Here is a 20,488-nt window from a genome sequence, read left to right as displayed (position 1 = left end):
ACATTCAGTAAATTTATGTGGGAAAACTGCATCTGTTTTTAATAAAAGATTATATAGTTCTTCGTAATTTAATTTTACTCTTTAGTAATTACAACTTGATCAAAAGATAAGCCATTGAATATCATGACTTTTAATGCTGTGTTTCCACTACATATGACTGTGTTTGGGATTACCGGGTACCGGTACTCATCTGTCATTTTTCCTGAGAATAGAGAAGTTGAATGTGACATCATCACTCTGGCATAACAATAGCCTGTCTGCCTTTTGGAGTCCTTTTAACATGGACTGGTATAGCCGCAGTATAGCCAAGGACCTCCTCTGTGATCTTTTAATATGGGGCTAGACGTAGATCACAGCCAAGGAGTCTTCCAGGTTAAAATATTGTTATTTAGGAAAAGCTCAGCGTGAAGAAACACCACGCAACAAATCTGTGCTTCATAAAACAATACATGCATTAACCGGGCAATACTCCAATAAAGCATGTTCACCAACACATTCTCTGCTCCTGTGCCAATTTTTTTTTCCACATCCTGTAGCCTGTACGACCAGTAAATCTAAGATAATTCGCAGTTGTGACATGGTGACCTAATAAATCGGGTTCTTCTTCCCCGCGCATGCGTGGTGGACCTTTCACGACATCACTGTGTTTTGATCAGCTGGCTGTCAGTTTTGACAGACAGGAAGCCATGTGGCTGAAGGGGCATGAATTTGCAATTGACTGAAGGGTATGGAACAGAATATCAGACCCCACAGTTTGTGAGAACTGTCAAATTAAGTTTGCAGTGAAAAAGGGGGCTTATCTTCAGCATCCGTTCCATTCAATTTCATGGAAAGGTCAACCACGACTGTGCATGCATGCCTCGCTCACCCAGATTTTAAAAACATGGCCACGCATGGCAACCAGCTAAATATGAGCCTGTTTTTGACTTCAGCTAAAATTTACAGGATGATGGTGATGTAAAGGCAAATAGCGATTGTGGCAAAATGTGCGTAAATATCTTTGTAAGCATTATACCTGAATTGGATCCACATAGTTCTCGGGCTAAGGGAGGCCAGCAGTCCCCGTGTATCAGTATGTATAAGCCACTCTTAGACTGAGGTCTCAGTCGAAGCTGCAGTACTCTAATATGGCTGCCAGAAATGGGTCATGCAATGTACCCCTTTATGGAAATTACACAGATTTGATGGAACACTAAAGTGTTTCAGCGGACTGCGTGCAATTCTTTAACATCCTCATTAGCACATGGTCTGTAGGAATGGCTAGGAAATAGAGGAATGTGGGAAAAAAAAATAGGTGTGCTTTGTGGGGTGGGAGGGGAGGAGTGGACTCACATCAGTGTTTCCATGGTCCCAGTATCTAGTTAGATATCTATGATCAGTATCTTAATTCCATCTTCAACGTTTTAGTTAGAAGAGCTGTATTTCACTTACTGATATATCTTAAGGAAATACATGATTCCATGAAGTGTTCACTTGTGCAAGGGAGTCACATTGAACAATATACTACAAATAGCATCTTGGTAATGCCATTTACATTTCTAGGTTTACACGTACCAGTCTGACTGATAAACCTTGAGCCAAGGAAGTTTATTATATGGTTGGACACTGGGTTGAACAAAAATGCCCACAAAACATGTAGTAGACAGATGATGTTATGTCATAAGTTGTTTGTATGTGAAGTTTCTTTAATGGATATATGAAAAGCTACTATAAAATGAAGAATATGGTTTCAAGGAAAAAGAAAAAGATGTGCCCCAAAGAATATATTTTTCATTTCTGAGGCATATTTAATATTTCTTAATAACTCTATAATGGTGAGTGTATTTTCCATCAAGAGTTAGGAATATTCAGAAATCTCCGATGAACATTTTGGAATTGCCAGACCAGCTTAGAGCCCCTGGAATGGGCTCTCCTTTCATCAAGGAAGTTTTGACAGCTATCACCAGTGACCGTATGCTACTTAATTTGGGGCCTTTGGAAAACTTTACTTTTACAGCCAATTTTACACTCCACAAAAAAAGGCTGAAAAGCTGTTTTGTACCTTTTTATAATAGGTCACATCTTAAAGTCCTTATTAAAAATAAAAACATAGAGTTTCATGTGTCCTTTTAAAAACAGACTGAGAATGGTCGCTGGAACGTGAAACAAGTAGGTCTTTTGATGAAAAAGACTAGGAGTAGAACCTTATCTGTTGAAACAATTAGCATTCTATTTATTTAAAGAAATGCACAGATAAAGGATTTGGCTTATATAATATGTGTTGCTTACCAATATAATTTTGTTTGCAACATTTCAAAAATTGAAAGGGAGCCTTCATATGACAATTAAGGAAGATACAATCAGTTTTTCTTTTTAATGACAACCCTACATACATGTCTCTGTACATGTAGAAAAAAGAGTCTTATGCCAACAGATTTGTCTACTTAGAAGTCTGATTTTTTTGCCAGTCACACAGCCCCAATAAATTTACAATTTTGTGAATGATATCTCAAGTAGACTGTCTCCTGTTTTGGGTACTGGTAGGTTTGATCTGATGATCATCAGTGAGAGGTGATAATCTACTTACACTACAGCTGAATTTGATTTTGTTCACGTATCTTGGTACGGATGTACTTGTTTGGGGACAACAGACATCATCCTTATTTGGATTTGATTTGCACAAACTTTTCCGTTGGCATCATTGTAACATATATATTTTTCGTTTTTCATTTTTCATTTTAAAGGAAACATATGATATAAACTAAGTTAATAAGTGAGAGGGATGGAAACAAACCTAAGCAACAAGAGCGATTTTTTCCTGATGTGCTTGGTGACTCACTAAATCAATTTTTGATCTGGAATTCTTACAGGGCCTAGCGATGCACATGTTAAAAGGCAAACCAGAGTTCAGATGACGTAAGGGAAAACTACATGTACTACGTTCGCGGGTTTTAGAGAAACTTGTAGCTCCTCGGCTCCTGTGGTATCATGGCGTTGTTCCCCATTAGTGACTGTCAGCACCTGTGAAGCTATTATGGCATGTATACATTGAGCTTGTAAATCTGTGACAGTGAGTGTGCCTCAGGTGTAGGAAAGTTTGTCCGCTAGTTGTCAAATGTCAGTGGCAAACCCTACAGAGTCTTGTTTACATCATTAATGACAATATCTGTCAAATGTCAGAGGAAAACTCTACAGAGTCTCCTTTACATGATTAATGACAATATCTGTCAAATGTCAATGGCAAACTATACAGTCTTATTTACATCATTAATGACAATGTCGTGCTAACAAGTGAAATGAGCTGATGTACATGTAAGTGTCTGCTGTTGCAGGAGGAGGCTTATCTCCCCCTGCTTCTCGTCCTTCTATTACCAAATCCCAAATAATGAAAAGCTAATGTAAGTGTATAACGTGATGTAAAGGTCCTGTAGCGATCACACTGGTCTCGGCGGTCCAGCGTGCAAGTATTGCCTGCTTTATAAGCGATAGATCCAAGATTCAGTCTTTAGTTGAATCTTATGTAAGGTCACATGAATTTAAATATTTTTTTTTTGCAATGTCGAAAGAGGGTATAAAACTAAAACTAAAGAACTGAAAAGTTATTTGTGGGAATTGTTTACTGTCCCAGCAATTGTTCAAGTTAAAGTCATATTTACATGTATGTGATCGAAAAGCAGTAAAATCATCTGAGACATTTAAGATCAAACAGAATAATAAAAATGGCTCTAAAATCATTACTCATGGTATTGCATGTACATATACCTCACTTGGCAGTCAAAATAAGTGACCGGTGGGTGTCGTGTCTCATGTCATTTTAGTGAGGCAGCACTGTGAATATGTTGGCATTCAGTCCAGCCAGGCCTTGGTGCAAGGAGGCATCATAGCAATGTATGGCCAGAATACTGTCAAAAAATTATTTTGGTTGACTGTGCTGACTTGTCCAAACATCAGCCACTGGAGCATAGATAGGTTATGCCCTGCAATGTGACATAACTGATTCAATATTTAAAGCAGTGTTAGCAGCAGAAAAAAAGAAGAAAAAAAAAATGAGCAAGTCCATGTACATAGAGTACAAAAGTATATTTTTCAAGATGAATGTCAGTTTTTGCCCACTCTGTGTCGGCATTTGCATGCAGACAGACACACTGATACACGTATGTTCTACCTACATGTATCTACATGGTGTATTTCAATGCATAAAGCAATTAACATTTGTCACCTGTTGGTGTCAGTTATGCATGTACAGTATAGTACTTACCTGTAGTTCCCATCACAGAACTGGTTAGCATCTACCTGCATGCTTGGCTCCATCATGGCACCTGTACAGTCTACACGTGCTGGAGGTAATCTGCTCATATCTTATAGTCCGTTGCCATGGTTATAACTAATTAGAGTTCGCTGGTGGATTACCCCACCCTTTTCAGTTTGCACAGTCTGTGATATTATGGCCATGATTCAGTGTGTCTATGGAGTACAGTGTTTTATATTAGGCCACACAGATTTATTTATTTTTTATGGGCAAAATAACTTTTTTTTCAAAGTTGGAGGAAGGTATAAAAATATAAGTGACAAGTCATCAGTGTATGAGAGATTCTCTTCAGAAAATTGTAAAAATGTTTCCGCAGGACAAAATAAAATTGTGGATTTTTATTTTATTCAATTTTTAAATTTGATTAGTATCGGCTCGCCTCTGAAACATGAAATAAAATCAGTTTCACATATGCTGGGTTTTATTTTGTTTTCTTTTTTTTTTAGAGTAGGCCTACATGTATGAAAACTGCAGCAAAATTTGCTCACAGCACCTGTTGGTAAATTCTTCAGATTTTTATTTTTGTCAAATGAAAGAAGTGTGGATTTGAAAATCGGGCTGCATTAATCAATACAAGGAGCATTGGGTACATGTATATATGTTTAGAGCACGTACATGTACTGTGTGTCTTGTGGGTCATGATATATAGCCTTACACATTCCTGACCACGCCTAAGAAAAAATCAATTTAATGCTTGTAGCGCATCTTGTCACTGTACCTGGGTTCAGTGATACATGCACACCTGTAGCTTGCTTTATACTTTACTACAGCATTGCGGAATGAACACTGACATTATTACACCTGCATGTGGCTTACACTTTATAGTGCTGTGCAGCCTGGACAATGATTCCGCCATATGTAGATGGGGACCACCTTCAGTCTGACTACTGTCACTAAAGGCTGATTTCAGCTAGTATTACGCTTATAAGAGAAGGTTCTAGTCCTTGTTTGTCTGACTACTGGATACAGGTAAGTCTGTGACCTAGAGGACACCTTGTGTTTTACATCTAAAGGACGACTTACATGTAAATGATACATGAAAGAGCTTGCCTTTTGTTTCTTAGTATGCCATGTAGGATGTAACAGTGTCCCAACATATACATGTACCAATTTATGATGTCTAAGCCTTCTTCGTGGAGCATAAAAACAGCTTTAAATTACAGTTTTCCAATTGCGGCAAGCCCCAGCTGGCAGTCTGGAAAACATGAAGCCTGGAGTGGTGAAATACGTTGTAAATAGTTATGGCTGTCAAAACAACTCTAGGGGAGAAGCCGAATTAGGGGCGCTAAGCTAGCCCTCTGTTCGCAGTGATTTCATAGTTGATATCAATTCCAAAAATTTTCGACAATTGATGGAATATATGCAAAAATTAAAGGAGTAATTAGGATATGAGTTTTGGGGTGTTTTTTGACATAACTTTCTTCATTTTCCTCAAAAGGATGATCTTCATTTTAGAGTTACTTTTTATGATTCCTTTAATATAGAAGGACAGATTAAATACAGACATTGCCATCCTTGAACCTGTCTTACAACGCTGCCTGAACTTTACATGTACATTACATCTGTGTGTATTGTAAATCCTGGTGACATCCTGGTATCTCTCTCAGTGTATTCTTGACTGAAGGCTTTACCAAGTACTTGCTGCAACTGCTTTGTAAGATGGTCACTGTACAGATGATGTCGCATAATAATGGCACAATGCTGAAAACTTTGGCCACCGTGAAGGAGCTGAAAGTTGCTTTGGAGTTTTTATTTTAAAGACACCAAAAGTTTGTCGTCATCTCAATTCAGCTTTTTGCTGCAAGAGATGTATCCTGTAAAGCTAGTGGAGAACCTTTCTTTCTCACCTAGTATAATTCTGGTCCAAGCTATGGAGCGTGTAGTTGATTTGTGTGCAAACTGGTAATGCATATCGCATGCACATACTGCAATTCTATATCCTCCTTTACACGGTATTCATTCAAACATATTCTGAGGGCATTATTCTGTTTGACTGATAAAATCATACCTTTTTGTAAAGCCCTGAAACTGGTCAATACAGCCAATGTAGTTTTGTCTCCAAAATCAAAATGAAAATGTGAAAGGGTCGAGGAAATACGGTAGTACTAGAGAACAGTGGACAGTCATTCTTGAACCTGAGACACGGCCATATGGTGAAAAGGTGATCATTATGATGACTAGATGCACAGGGGCCAGCTTTAGGAAGGGTATAATTTGCTGTTCTGTTTTCAGGTAGGGGACTTGGGGTGGACCCTGGCAGAGTGGTTAAGGTACTTGCCTTTCAATCAAAAGGATTGACAAGGTGTAAGTTCTAGTCTGGCCTTGGGCAGGAGATTTGTAGATACCGTTGCTGTGCTGTTCGTGGGACCTTAGATCACAGGTAGGAAAGTTTGTTCATATCTTGCCAAATGCCAGTGGTTTACTCTGGTCACTCCAACTTTCTCATCTGTAAAACTGACTTGAGTATGACTTTAAACAGTAATGAAATCTATCTGTTTTCAGATTGGTGATGGATGTAGTCAGTCTAACAAAAGCCCTGATCTCCACAGCAGAGAAAGGGGCTAATATCGCCCGCGTCATTCGAGCAGAGGAAGAACTTCTCTCTCTTTTGGTGGAGGAGAAATCAGGACAGCAGAAGAATGACAGATTTGTCAACGATTTCAAAACTCTAGCTGATGTTTTGGTACAGGAAGTGGTGCGGCATGATCTGAGTAAACAGGTACCTGTGCTTTCATTGTCCTTAATCCTTTATCATGTCAGAATTTATAGACACCAACACCAACAGTTATTTATCAAGCCATACCTACAGGGTCAACCAATTGTCTTTATGTCAGACTGTGCAGCTGTACCTAACTTTGTCATAACCATACATTATTTATTAATGTATGTATCATTAATAGTAATTTGTATGTGAGATTTTCTATGCAATGGTACCAAAAACTGTAACATGTACTCATATGTTACCATATTTGCTGTCTGTAGGTCAACTGATTGGTATCATGTGAGATTTAGTCATTGGTGCGAAAAATCATTCAACAGTATTACTATATCTGAAGGGTTACCAAGTTATCACTGTGTGAGACTGTGGAAATTGTACCAAGAAAAACAAACTAATACATTACTCTGTCTGCTTGATCAGTCGTCTGACAATCGGTTTCATGAAATTGTGCAACCATATCAAAAATTAGTATGCAGTGTAATACAATACATGTACAGTAGCTGGTATTAAAATCAAGCTTCCATCATTATGTGAGATTGTATCTATTTTATTGATTATTCAGTCTTACCCAAATATTGTGATGCCAGATCTGCAATCACTCAGTGTTAGATTTAATGCATAAAACATCTAAAATGTTTTGAAATAGTTTCCAGGAATTGAGCGGAATTTCCATGGAGAGGAGAGCAGTAAGTTTACAAACACTATGGGAGAGTCCATTCTGGTGGAGGTGAAAGCTACACGTGAAGAGACATGTGCTCTTTTGGGTGAGTCCAGTTTTTTAGTACATGATATTCTGTCATTGAAAGTCGACATTAGACAACAGATGTTTGAATAAACAGAACTGGCCTATTCAACAACATCTTTTGATGTGATCAAATGTACATGTATCAATGAAACTTAACTGACTAATCAGAACTAGAGAAAGTAACAGATATGTTAATATATAAAAAATGTCTCTCATGGATTCTTTACCCAAATGTTTAAAGAGCTACATCCGTATCAAAACCTCTGCATCTTAAAAGAAAGGTTAAAGGATAAGGATTATAATGGTCCAAGTTGCTTTCCATAATAAAACAAAAATTGCAGGATATTAAAACAGATATTTTACAGGTTGGAGGATCGCACAGAAACCAGAATTTTCTGTTGTTTCCACTTGTCACCTGGCGTGACATCACGCAGAAGTACATAGCATCACACATCCTTGACATTGTTCCTAGTGTAATTTACATACCCAATGTTTGCATGATGCATTCTTACATGAAGGACTATTATCACATCAGTCATATTTTATGGAAGCCACCAAAGATTTGATTTTGAGCGCTCTTCAGCTGTGGGGGTTAACTGCTGTTAGCCATTGTAAATCCTTTTCAAATCCTCTCCTCTGTAGCAGGGTTTCCTTTTAATATTTCCACCTAAGTGTAGTTTCTCTGGGGACTGAGGGTGCATTTTAAGGTATACAGTTCTGACGCCGATTGGCTGACAGTGAAGATAGTGCTTCCTAAGTTAATCCCTGCAGCCTCGGTCACGCTTGATTGAATCCATCATACCTGAAATTCAGCTTATGCTGGGACTTGCCTATCTCTCACATCAGCCAATTAGAGTCAATTGTGCATCCCTTGAACATGTTCAAAATCAGTTGTGAAATATTTTGTATATTTGTTTGCTTGCATTGCTTCCATCCAGCTGTAGTTGGAGTTTGGTGAAATAGAGAGATAGGTGTATGTTACAGTGAGAAAGAACATGTGTACTCTACATGGTACACATATATGCTGTTTAAGACTCATAATATCTTGAGTTCAGCTCATAGTGTCTTCCTCTCCGGCCGTTTGTGGGAAGGTTTGCTAGCAACTTGCGAATGGTCGTGGGTTACCCCCAGGCTCTGCCTGGTTTCTTCCCTCCATAATGCTGGCCACCGTCGTATAAATGAAATATTCTTGAGTACAGCATAAAACACCAATCAATGAATAAACCATAATATCATTGAAGGTTCAGTAATAATAATGATCAAGAGGTAAATGCATCTTAATGTAGTTTTAAACTGTTGACACTAACTTACGATCCTCACACCGTGATCTCCAAATGCTAATCTAAATAATCTTGATAAATATTCCAGCAAACGAATTAAAAGCTAGCGTAAACAGTTACAATTTGCATGAAAATGCATTTACTATGCCATTATTGTACTCTGCATGCCAAGTATTTCATTGTCAACTCCATTAGCTTTGAAACTGGCTATCATCAGACTGTGGATATACTGTCAGTATACACAATGTATAAACTTCCACAGTATTTTTCGTTAAGAGTGCAATTCAAAAATTACCCCTTAAATTGGTATTTGTAGTTAATTATTGAATTATTACACATACATTTTTGTCTAACATGTCGTACGTACATGTATATGTAAAAAGTGTACATACTGTATTTACTTTCTTAGTTCCATGAAACATCAGGCTTAAGTACTTGAGTACTGAGTCTAAAAAATGCAGTTCATGTGTTTCAGAGACGATTTTGGACGGTAACAGGAAAGCAGCTGAGCTCTTGTCAGAGGCAGTCCATGCAGACATCAACACCTCTACTGAGCTACCCATCCGCACCGGCCAGCACTGCCTGCCCGTCCACATGCTGGGCTTGTGGATAGACCCTATAGGTCAGTCTGTGCAAGCAAACAGAAGACTTTGCAAAGCCAGTCTTCATGCCCACATCTGCTACACGTTAAACTTTTAGAACCATACATCTGTTACATGTTAATGTTATAGAACCATACATGTGTTGCACATTAAACTTCTAAAACCATACATCTGTTACATGTTAAACTTCTAGAACCATACATCTGTTAGACGTTAAGCTTCTAGAACCATACATCTGTTACATTTTAAACTTATAGATCCATACATCTGTTACATGTTAAACTTCTAGAACCATACATCTGTTACATGTTAAACATATAGAACCATACATCTGTTACATGTTAAACATATAGAACCATACGTCTGTTACACATTAAACTTCTAGAACCATACATCTGTTACATGGTAAACTTCTGGAACCATACATCTGTTAGACGTTAAACTTCTAGAACCATACATCTGTTACATGTTAAACTTCTAGAACCATACATCTGTTCCATGTTAAACTTCTAGAACCATACATCTGCTACATGTTAAACTTCTAGAACCATACATCTGTTACATGTTAAACTTCTAGAACCATACATCTGTTACATGTTAAACTTCTAGAACCATACATCTGCTACATGTTAAACTTCTAGAACCATACATCTGTTACATGTTAAACTTCTAGAACCATACATCTGCTACATGTTAAACTTCTAGAACCATACATCTGTTACATGTTAAACTTCTAGAACCATACATCTGTTACATGTTAAACTTCTAGAACCATACATCTGTTACATGTTAAACATATAGAACCATACATCTGTTACATGTTAAACTTCTAGAACCATACATCTGTTACATGTTAAACATATAGAACCATACATCTGTTACATGTTAAACTTCTAGAACCGTACATCTGTTAGACGTTAAGCTTCTAGAACCATACATCTGTTACATTTTAAACTGATAGATCCATACGTCTGTTACATGTTAAACTTCTAGAACCATACATCTGTTACATGTTAAACTTCTAGAACCATACATCTGTTAGACGTTAAGCTTCTAGAACCATACATCTGTTACATTTTAAACTTATAGATCCATACGTCTGTTACATGTTAAACTTCTAGAACCATACATGCACGTTGCATGTTATGATTATAGATCCATACATCTGTTACATGTTAAACTTCTAGAACCATACATGCACGTTACATGAACTGTTATATTGTACTTTGACTTTGACAAATGTAGTTTTGCCTCCAAAATTAGATTATGAATATGCATAAATTGCACTGAAATGAGTTAGGGTAAATGCAAAACAAAATATGAATCATGTGAGAAGAAACATGTATGCATATACAAAAAGACTGTTGTCAAAGGTGTTCTTCTCGCTGCAGAAAAGAGGTGGTAACAAATAACATTACTGTTCAAATTCAGCTGCTGCTGGTTTCATGCAGGTCATTCTGAGGTCAAAGGTCAAGGTGACTGAGCCTGTAATCTGAAAGGTCATGCATAATAAGGAAGTACAATTATGGAACTTTTGTTACCAGACTCCACTGCTCAGTACATCAGTGGTGAGAATGGTTTGACAGGTGAGGACGGACTGACTGAGCACGGCCTCCAGAATGTCCTGGTCCTCATTGGTGTGTATGATCAGCTGACTGGACAACCGCTCATCGGGGTGACCAATCAGCCTTTCCACAAGTACAACCCTGACACAGACAGGTTAGTCTATGCAAAATGAATAGCCAGCCCTTATACATGTCACTTTAGTGTTGTGTATTGCGAGTGTGTGTGTGTGGGGGGGGGAGTGGCATCGGTGTAGGTGTAGCCTTTTTTGTTTGAGTCAGTTGAGTTACGTTTTATGTTTGGGTCAGTTGAGTTATGTTTTATGTTTGGGTCTGCTAGTCTCACAGTTCTCACATCAATTTTATGAAACTTGGTGGGAATGATGAACATGATTTGGACATTTACTCCATTTTGATTATAAATTAGGGATGTTTGCATTTTTATTCAAATTATCAGGTTTTGGACTTCACAAGCCAGTACTATAGTAGGCCAGGGTAAGGGTTTTTGTTTGGGTTAGCTGTTGCCATAGTTTTTACACCATCTTGCTGACATTTGGTGTGGTTTTGGTTTTGGTTTTTAGCCATTTTACCCCGTACTCCTAATAAAATGTACATTATACATCACCAGAAATGTTAGTACAGTCTGGGATACAAGTTGTCATATTCTGTCCCCAGTTCAGTTAGATTAGTTGTGCATTGCACTTTCCAAATTTCTATTAAAGTATATATTTTTCTTTTTTTATGATTTTTGATTTGGCGAAAAGAATACTACATATGTTTTGCTTCCGTGGCTCAGTTGGTTAGCTCGCCAGCGCAGCGTAATGACCAAGGAGCCTCTCACCAGTGAGGTCACTGTGAGTTCAAGTTCAGTTCATGCTGGCTTCCTCTCCGGCCGTACGTTGGATGGTCTGCCAGCAACCTGCAGATGGTTGTGGGTTTTTCCCGAGCTGTGCCCGGTTTCCTCTCACCATAAAGCTGGCCGCTATGGTATAAGCGAAGTATTCTTGATTATGGCATAAAACACCAATCAAATAAATTAAGAAATAAATACTACATATGCAGTTTCTAAATATACTGGAAACATTTTTCTGGTCTCTAAAGACAGTAAACATGACAGATTTTGAAATGTTTAACCAGTGCTGTCTGAGAGTAAGTACCACATTTATTGGTGCATCTGGTGTTACACTGATTATCAATGATCGCTTATTGCCAGTGGTTGGTGGTTTATTCTGGACATTTCAGTTTCACCTCTATAAATCCAACTGCCATCATATAAGTGAAATGAATTCTTGAGAATGTGGTTAAACAGCAGTTAAGTAAGTAAATAAATATGCAAATATGACACAACAGCTGATTGTGGATTACATCCTCTATCTGTTCACAGATGGGCAGGGCGGAGTGAGTGGGGTGTGTCCATCGGAAACTTACAAGTAAACTCGTTAAGCCAGCCCGTGGAGGTGCAGTCCACTGTACCCAGGGGCATTGTCATGTTGAGCTCGAGTGAGGACCCCCAGGTGGAGGGTGCCCTTAAGGCCGTGTCACAGGTCACATATGCCTCAGGGGCTGGGTACAAGATACTAGTCACGGTGCTAGGCCTTGTAGATGCTTACGTTATCAGCAAGAGCACAACTTACAAATGGGACGTGTGCGGGCCACATGCTATCATGAAGTCACGGGGAGGGGGCGTGGTCCGATACTCGAAGGCCACACAGTTGTTCAAGGAAAAGGCAGGGCAGCTGACTGAATCCGACCTGTGTGAGCTTCAGGTCAGGTATGCCACACCCGACAAGGTCAACGCTCAGGGAGCAAAGATGTGGTGTAATGAAGGAGGCATCATAGTGTACTCAGAGAAGACTTTCTTGTTGAAATTATTAGAGAAATTGTCAGCTCTCTGATCTCTGAACTATGGTAGGAAGTTTGGGGTTTTTTTTTTTTTTTAGCACAGGGCCCACTTGCAAGAAGTTGCCTTGGCCACATAATGTCTGAAGTGCTAGTTGACATGGCAGTCAGTTGCATATTACATGGAGAGGGCCTAGTGCAAGTGGACCCTCGTCTTGGACCTGAAATAGTGATCAACTTCTAATGAACCCCTTAGATATTACTGTGAATGACAAAACATTTTGTCAGTGACGAGGCTACTCATTTTTCCTGATTGTGGAAGTTCTGTTGCTGTTAGACAGGTCTGTGCTATAGTATCCATACTATATCCTGGGATGGATGTATTGAACTTTGTTTGGAAGGTAGCATGATATTCTAGTGCGAAAAGATTTCAGCTCCAAAAGTAATATTTTATGACCATTATTAGCTTCTAAATATACATTTTTGGACAAAATTTTGCCTCGTTCACAGTACAAAGCTTGCACAAAGAAACCACCCCTGATGCTCAGTAACAGTCACAATGAATGCAGTGAATCCTGGGATACACTTTCCAAGTCCCAGGTTGACACTTTAGGGCATTTTCCATAGCTGGGTTAGGTTACCCTAAAAATGCATTTTGAAAGCAAAGAAATGTCATAATTCCAGCCCTATAGGCAAAGGGAAAATACGTTGCTGGTATACCTGCCATTTGATGAAAAATCGTGAAAAATTCTGCATCGAATTTCAAACCTGATCTCCACTAATACCAAACAGGCTGCATGGTCCTTAGCCCAGAGCCAACCTGTGTACAAAATGTCATCCAAAACCTGATATGACATTTTTCTGTAAAATTGTTTCAATACTGACACACAATGCATGGTCCTTAGCCCAGAGCCATCCTGTATGCAAACCTCATCCAAAACCTGGTATGATATTTTTCTGTAAAATTGTTTCCATACTGACACACAATGCATGGTCCTTAGCCCGGAGCCATCCTGTGTACAAAACTTCATCCAAAACCTGATATGACATTTTTCTGTAAAATTGTTTCAATACTGACACACAATGCATGGTCCTTAGCCCAGAGCCATCCTGTGTACAAAACTTCATCCAAAACCTGGTATGACATTTTTCTGTAAAATTGTTTCCATACTGACACACAATGCACGGTCCTTAGCCCAGAGCCATCCTGTGTACAAAACTTCATCCAAAACCTGGTATGACATTTTTCTGTAAAATTGTTTCCATACTGACACACAATGCACGGTCCTTAGCCCGGAGCCATCCTGTGTACAAAACTTCATCCAAAACCTGGCATGACATTTTTCTGTAAAATTGTTTCCATACTGACATACAATGCATGGTCCTTAGCCCAGAGCCATCCTGTGTACAAAACTTCATCCAAAACCTTGTATGACATTTTTCTGTAAAATTGTTTCCATACTAACACACAATGCATGGTCCTTAGCCCAGAGCCATCCTGTGTACAAAACTTCATCCAAAACCTTGTATGACATTTTTCTGTAAAATTGTTTCCATACTGACACACAATGCATGGTCCTTAGCCCAGAGCCATCCTGTGTACAAAACTTCATCCAAAACCTGGTATGACATTTTTCTGTAAAATTGTTTCCATACTGACACACAATGCATGGTCCTTAGCCCAGAGCCATCCTGTGTACAAAACTTCATCCAAAACCTGGTATGACATTTTTCTGTAAAATTGTTTCCATACTGACACACAATGCATGGTCCTTAGCCCAGAGCCATCCTGTGTACAAAACTTCATCCAAAACCTGGTATGACATTTTTCTGTAAAATTGTTTCCATACTGACACACAATGCATGGTCCTTAGCCCGGAGCCATCCTGTGTACAAAACTTCATCCAAAACCTTGTATGACATTTTTCTGTAAAATTGTTTCCATTCTGACACACAATGCATGGTCCTTAGCCCAGAGCCATCCTGTGTACAAAACTTCATCCAAAACCTGGTATGACATTTTTCTGTAAAATTGTTTCCATACTGACACACAATGCATGGTCCTTAGCCCAGAGCCATCCTGTGTACAAACTTCATCCAAAACCTGGTATGACATTTTTCTGTAAAATTGTTTCCAGACTTGACACACAAATGCCGGAAAAAACATCATTTATTTAGTTGCATATACGTTTTCCAGAAGACCAAGTACTTGTCAAGAGTTTCTTTTTTTCCTTAATTGTAAATGGCCTGTTTTAGATGATGCCTTTTGTGATAAGGTACAAAATGCATAGACACTGGTCATATTTTCATGAAACATGACAACAGTTTGTTTTTCGAAAGGGAGTTTGGGTTAAGGGCAGTAAGGAAACCTAATTTATCCATCAGCAAAATGCTGACAATACATTAAAAATGACCATGATTGTCGAATAATATGCTCAGGATTGAGATGACTTTATTTTGGACTGCAGTGTTTCCATAGTGACCAGTATTGTAATGTCCTGACACATGTATCTTACCCCATTTTGCTGCTTTGTTTGATTCTACCTGCCCATCACACTGTATTGGTGGAGGTGCCATCTGGTGGCAGGGGCCAGATAATGCATGATTCAAACAGCTGTGTTGCGTCACAGAGGTGTCACTATTCACTCACAGTTATTATTTGTTTTTAACTTTTTGTAAACAAGTTGTGCAATAACTGAGTCTTCATCAGTGGGAATTTTATACATGTACATGTATGTGAAAGCTGAATAGGTGAGGTTCATTTATTTTGTACGCAAATAATTTGCTTTTTAGGACGCAAGTTGTGGGTTCAAACCCAGCCTTGGACAGGGAATTGTAGATTCCCTCGCTCTTAATGTTCATGGTGCCTTTGTTGCAATAAGCAGTCATGTTAAGCAGATAGACATGTTATCAACACTTGTGTAATTTGTCGGAGGAAAAGAGAAAAAAAAGCTTTTTTGTTCCTTTTTTTTTGTGCTATTACTTTTTAAAACATATATGTTTTGCCTGAGAAGAGCTCATATTGTTTGTTCTATTGATGTTGGACCTAATATTTATCAAGCAATACATTTTTATTCCTGGTGATACACATAACTGATGTAGCAAGTTAATTCTGCTGTTTATATTTGAGTAGTAAAAGCTGATTTTGTACTTCTGCACCTGGGTTTTTCCCCTGTATTGTTAATGAGCCAATTTGTCAAGTTCATTTTCTCTTTAACTGCATGTATTATCTGAGGATAATTTTCAACAGATTTGAATGTTGTTGAGGTGAGGATGTTTAAAATTCAACGTTATTGTGTTACTACATGGCATTTAAACAGTGACGATTTGTCTGTTGTCTAATGGTTTTGTGAGATAGACTGTTGATGAAAGCTGAGATAAAGCTAACATGTATGTTGATGTTTGGGCATGATTTACTGTTGCAAATTGTTGTTACAAAACCTCAGGATTTTACAATCATTGCAATATTTGATTTTAACAAAAAAATCCAATCATATGGTGAACTTGGCCATTATGTACCACTCAAGTTACATCGCTATTTTTCTTGCATACTATATTAATATGGAGTTTATATTTGCTAAATATGGTTTCATCTAGAACAATTGGATTATAAAAGAACCTGGTTGCATTTTATTTTAAAATTGTAGCCAAATTTATGTCTTTTAGAGTGTGATGCAGTTTTGATGTCCAACTGTACATCGAGGGGATGTTATCAGATTGTTAAATTAGATTTCACATGTAAATTTATGCATAGTATCGGAACAATAAAGTTTGGGTTGTATTTATCATACCACATATTTCAACACTGCATAATAGTTTTGCACATACACCACTATCTAGTGACAGTTATTAGGGAGAGTCTGTAGGGCATGACATAAATGCCTGCAGCTGAACAAAGTATTTCATGCAGTATTTTTTTTTAACAATATTAGCAGTAATGCTTAGCAAGAATTGACAATATTTGCATGTTAGTTAGCATGGTGTATCCATTATTAATCAGGATAATAGTACACATGCATGATATTACAGTTGTTTTTGTCTTATGTGGTTTCGGGCATTTTTTCAAGCCCATGCTTTAAGTATAGTAGCCTGGAGTTCCAATCCAAAAACGTCAAATTTTTTCCAACATTGTGTATGTACGTCTGTACGTCTGTATGTATGTATGTATGTACGTCTGTACGTATGTACGTCTGTACGTATGTATGTATGTATGTACGTATGTATGTATGCGTGTGTGTGTGTTTGTATGTATGTATATATGTATGGGGGTTTTGCGTCAACCAATTTTTCAGTTATATGACGACAAGGAGTCATTAGGTGTGTGTGCATATACTGTACCTTTTTGTAGCAGGGCGAGTCCATACCGCTATAACACTGCTGCCGCAGTAACAGTGCTGCCGCCACTGAAGCATCATGCCGAAAACACCAGACATGAGATCCCATCCAGTCGCATTGACTGGCATCGGGCCAACCAGTCATGTTTTTTTGCTCTAACCTGTCACTGATGAACACCTAGCGAGGCAGAAACTAGTACTAAGTCTTTGGTGTGACCAGACTTAGGTTTGAACCTTGGCCTCCTGATTACATAATTCAGATAATAGACTGCGACAATATCAAACATAGATGTACACCTTGAATTGATAGAATTTGAAAGTAAGGGTATTTTCTCTGTTCTGCAGGGTTTCTTCTCTGTTTTAACTTGAGGACAGACCAACAGCCTTTTCCCTGCTTCATCTATACATCATGTTGATACCATTATTAGTGAGGAGGGCATCGTTAAACTCTCTGACTTTAACAATGTTGATGCTCCCAATAATATACATGTCTAATGTAAAAGACAATCTGAAGTCTCATGCTACACAATATATTTACTATTCAAGTGATATTTTTGTTGCCGGTTTGTATTTGCTCATTGTAATCTCATCAGGTATTTCACATTGAATGTATGTCGTTGTATTTAAGGTGAATTTATTCCAGGGTTTGTTATTTGCTCTTGAATTTACTTTGGCATTCAAAGTGTTCAACCAAGTTACCTTTTATAGGTATTAGTGCATGTTTATTCAGGAAATCATAATATTTATTTATGAAAATTTTTAAAAGTACAGTACATATGCATTATATGGCAAAGTTTGCCACAGCTATATTATTGTAAATTTCTGCTCAAACATTTCCTTGATACAGTGTGTACTTATTTGTTCTAATTGTAATAAACTTATGATGTTTTTTTAGCAGAAAAGGATACAGTTTTATGCTTCTTTTTCTTGTTACAATAATATGTTTCTTCATATTAGTCTATGTGACTTTTGTGTAAAAAAAGTTATCATATATGTTTTCAGAAGTACAGTGTACTGCTAGTTTTTGTTATCTTATACAATCTTATACTTGTACAAATGTAAAGAGTATTTGCGTCACCGCCAAGTGTTCAGATATACAACTAATGATTTGCATCACACTGAACAGCCCAGTGTTTGCTTGCAAGCTAATTTATGACCATTTATGGTGAATTGTACAGAAACTAACGCTAATTTGCAGCACCCCATACACCATGTTTGTGTCACCTTTTACTGTAAATTGTTAAGATATACAGCTAATTTGTATCATCCTGTACAGTGCATTGTTCAGAAGTACAGCTAGTTAATTTTGCCCTATACAATGCAATGTTCAGATGTACAGGTAGTTTGTCTCACCCTGTACAGCTAGTTTATGTTGCTTTGTACAGTGCACTGTTCAGATGTACAGCTAGTTGGTCTCACTCTGTACAGGTAGGGTATTTTGCCCTGTACAATGCATTGTTCAGATATACAGCTACTTGGTCTCACCCTGTTCAGCTAGTTTATGTTGCCCTGTACAGTGCATTGTTCAGATGTACAGCTACTTGGTCTCACCCTGTACAGCTAGTTTATGTTGCCCTGTACGGTGCATTGTTCAGATGTACAACTACTTGGTCTTATCTTGTACAGCCAGTTTATATTGCCCTTTACAGTACATTGTTCAGATGTACAGCTACTTGGTCTCACCCTGTACAGCTAGTTTATGTTGCCCTGTACAGTACATTGTTCTGATGCACAGCTAGTTGGTCTCACCCTGTACAGCTAGTTTATGTTGCCCTGTACAGTGCATTGTTCAGATGTACAGCTACTTGGTCTCACCCTGTACAGCTAGTTTATGTTGCCCTTTACAGTACATTGTTCTGATGTACAGCTACTTGGTCTCACCCTGTACAGCTAGTTTATGTTGCCCTGTATGGTGCATTGTTCAGATGTACAGCTACTTGGTCTTACCTTGTACAGCTAGTTAATATTGCCCTTTACAGTACATTGTTCAGATGTACAGCTGGCTGGACTCACCCTGTACAGCTAGTTTATGTTGCCCTTTACAGTACATTGTTCAGATGTACAGCTAGTTGATCTCGCCCTGTAAAGCTAGTTTATGTTGCCCTGTATGGTGCATTGTTCAGATGTACAGCTACTTGGTCTTACCTTGTACAGCCAGTTTATGTTGCCCTTTACAGTACATTGTTCAGATGTACAACTAGTTGGTATCACCCTGTACAGCTAATTCATGTTGCCCTGTACAGCACATTGTTGAGATGTACAGCTGGCTGGACTCACCCTGTATAGCTAGTTTATGTTGCCCTGTACAGTACATTGTTCAGATGTACAACTAGTTCGTTTCACCCTGTACAGCTAATTCATGTTGCCCTGTACAGTACATTGTTCTGATGTACAGCTGGCTGGACTCACCCTGTACAGCTAGTTTATGTTGCCCTGTACAGTACATTGTTCAGATGTACAGCTATTTGGTCTTACCCTGTACAGCTAGTTTATGGTGCCCTGTACTGTGCATTGTTCAGATGTACAACTAGTTTGTTTCAACCATTCAGCCTAGTCCATTTTCAGTTGTTCAGCTAGTTTTTGTCTTCTCTTACCTCTCAACTCCAGATGTACAACTGGTTATGTAACCTTGTTCAGCTTTATGTTAACACGGATGTTGTTAACCACTTACTTGTGACAGCTTGTACAATACAGTGTTCAGATGTGGACATGATTTGTGTAACGTTATGCAACATTATATTGATTTTAGAAAGATTTTTTTTATATCAGTATCTGACCTTTGCTAGGTGACACAGCCAGTTTGTGTCTCTAAATACTGCTCATATGACACTGCACAGTTTGTATCACTAATAGCACTGTTGCAGAAAAAAAAGTGAAACTTATATATACAGGTATATTCAGTATGCACAGGAAAGTTAGGGCATATAGTCATATGTTTGTTAGTTTGTGGCTGGCGTTTTTACCACTATTTGTTTACTGTGTGTTACCATCATCTACTTTATTTGTCTAGCCCTGACAATTTCTTGCAGGAAATTGCAGTTTGAATAATCTTTTATTCTCAATTGTAAACTATGTAATTTTTTATTTTTAAACTTTTAAAGTATTGTGGGGAAAAAAAT

At 38.1% G+C, this 20,488-nt stretch overlaps 1 protein-coding gene across 1 annotated transcript; it reads left to right on the top strand.

The window, feature by feature from the left end:
- The first annotated feature begins 6,797 nt into the window (after nt 1-6,797).
- LOC135478296 (inositol polyphosphate 1-phosphatase-like) lies at nt 6,798-17,133 on the top strand. Its single transcript, XM_064758571.1, has 5 exons — nt 6,798-7,007; nt 7,654-7,771; nt 9,508-9,654; nt 11,179-11,353; nt 12,581-17,133. The coding sequence occupies exons 1-5, from the start codon at nt 6,798-6,800 to the stop codon at nt 13,089-13,091; spliced, it is 1,161 nt and encodes a 386-aa protein (XP_064614641.1). The 3' UTR covers nt 13,092-17,133.
- The last annotated feature ends 3,355 nt before the right edge of the window (nt 17,134-20,488 follow it).

The sequence above is a fragment of the Liolophura sinensis genome, chromosome 11 (genome assembly GCF_032854445.1).
Source record: "Liolophura sinensis isolate JHLJ2023 chromosome 11, CUHK_Ljap_v2, whole genome shotgun sequence".
Classification (NCBI taxonomy): Eukaryota; Metazoa; Mollusca; class Polyplacophora; order Chitonida; family Chitonidae; genus Liolophura; species Liolophura sinensis.
Note: the sequence above shows the minus strand (reverse complement) of the source record. Positions and strands in the feature narration are given on the sequence as shown.

Coding starts and splice junctions, on each gene's coding strand:
- LOC135478296 (XM_064758571.1), top strand. CDS start 6,798: ATGGATGTAGTCAGTCTAACAAAAGCCCTGATCTCCACAGCAGAGAAA. Junction 9,655..11,178: donor CTTGTGGATAGACCCTATAG/GTCAGTCTGTGC, acceptor TTTTGTTACCAG/ACTCCACTGCTCAGTACATC. Junction 11,354..12,580: donor TACAACCCTGACACAGACAG/GTTAGTCTATGC, acceptor ATCTGTTCACAG/ATGGGCAGGGCGGAGTGAGT.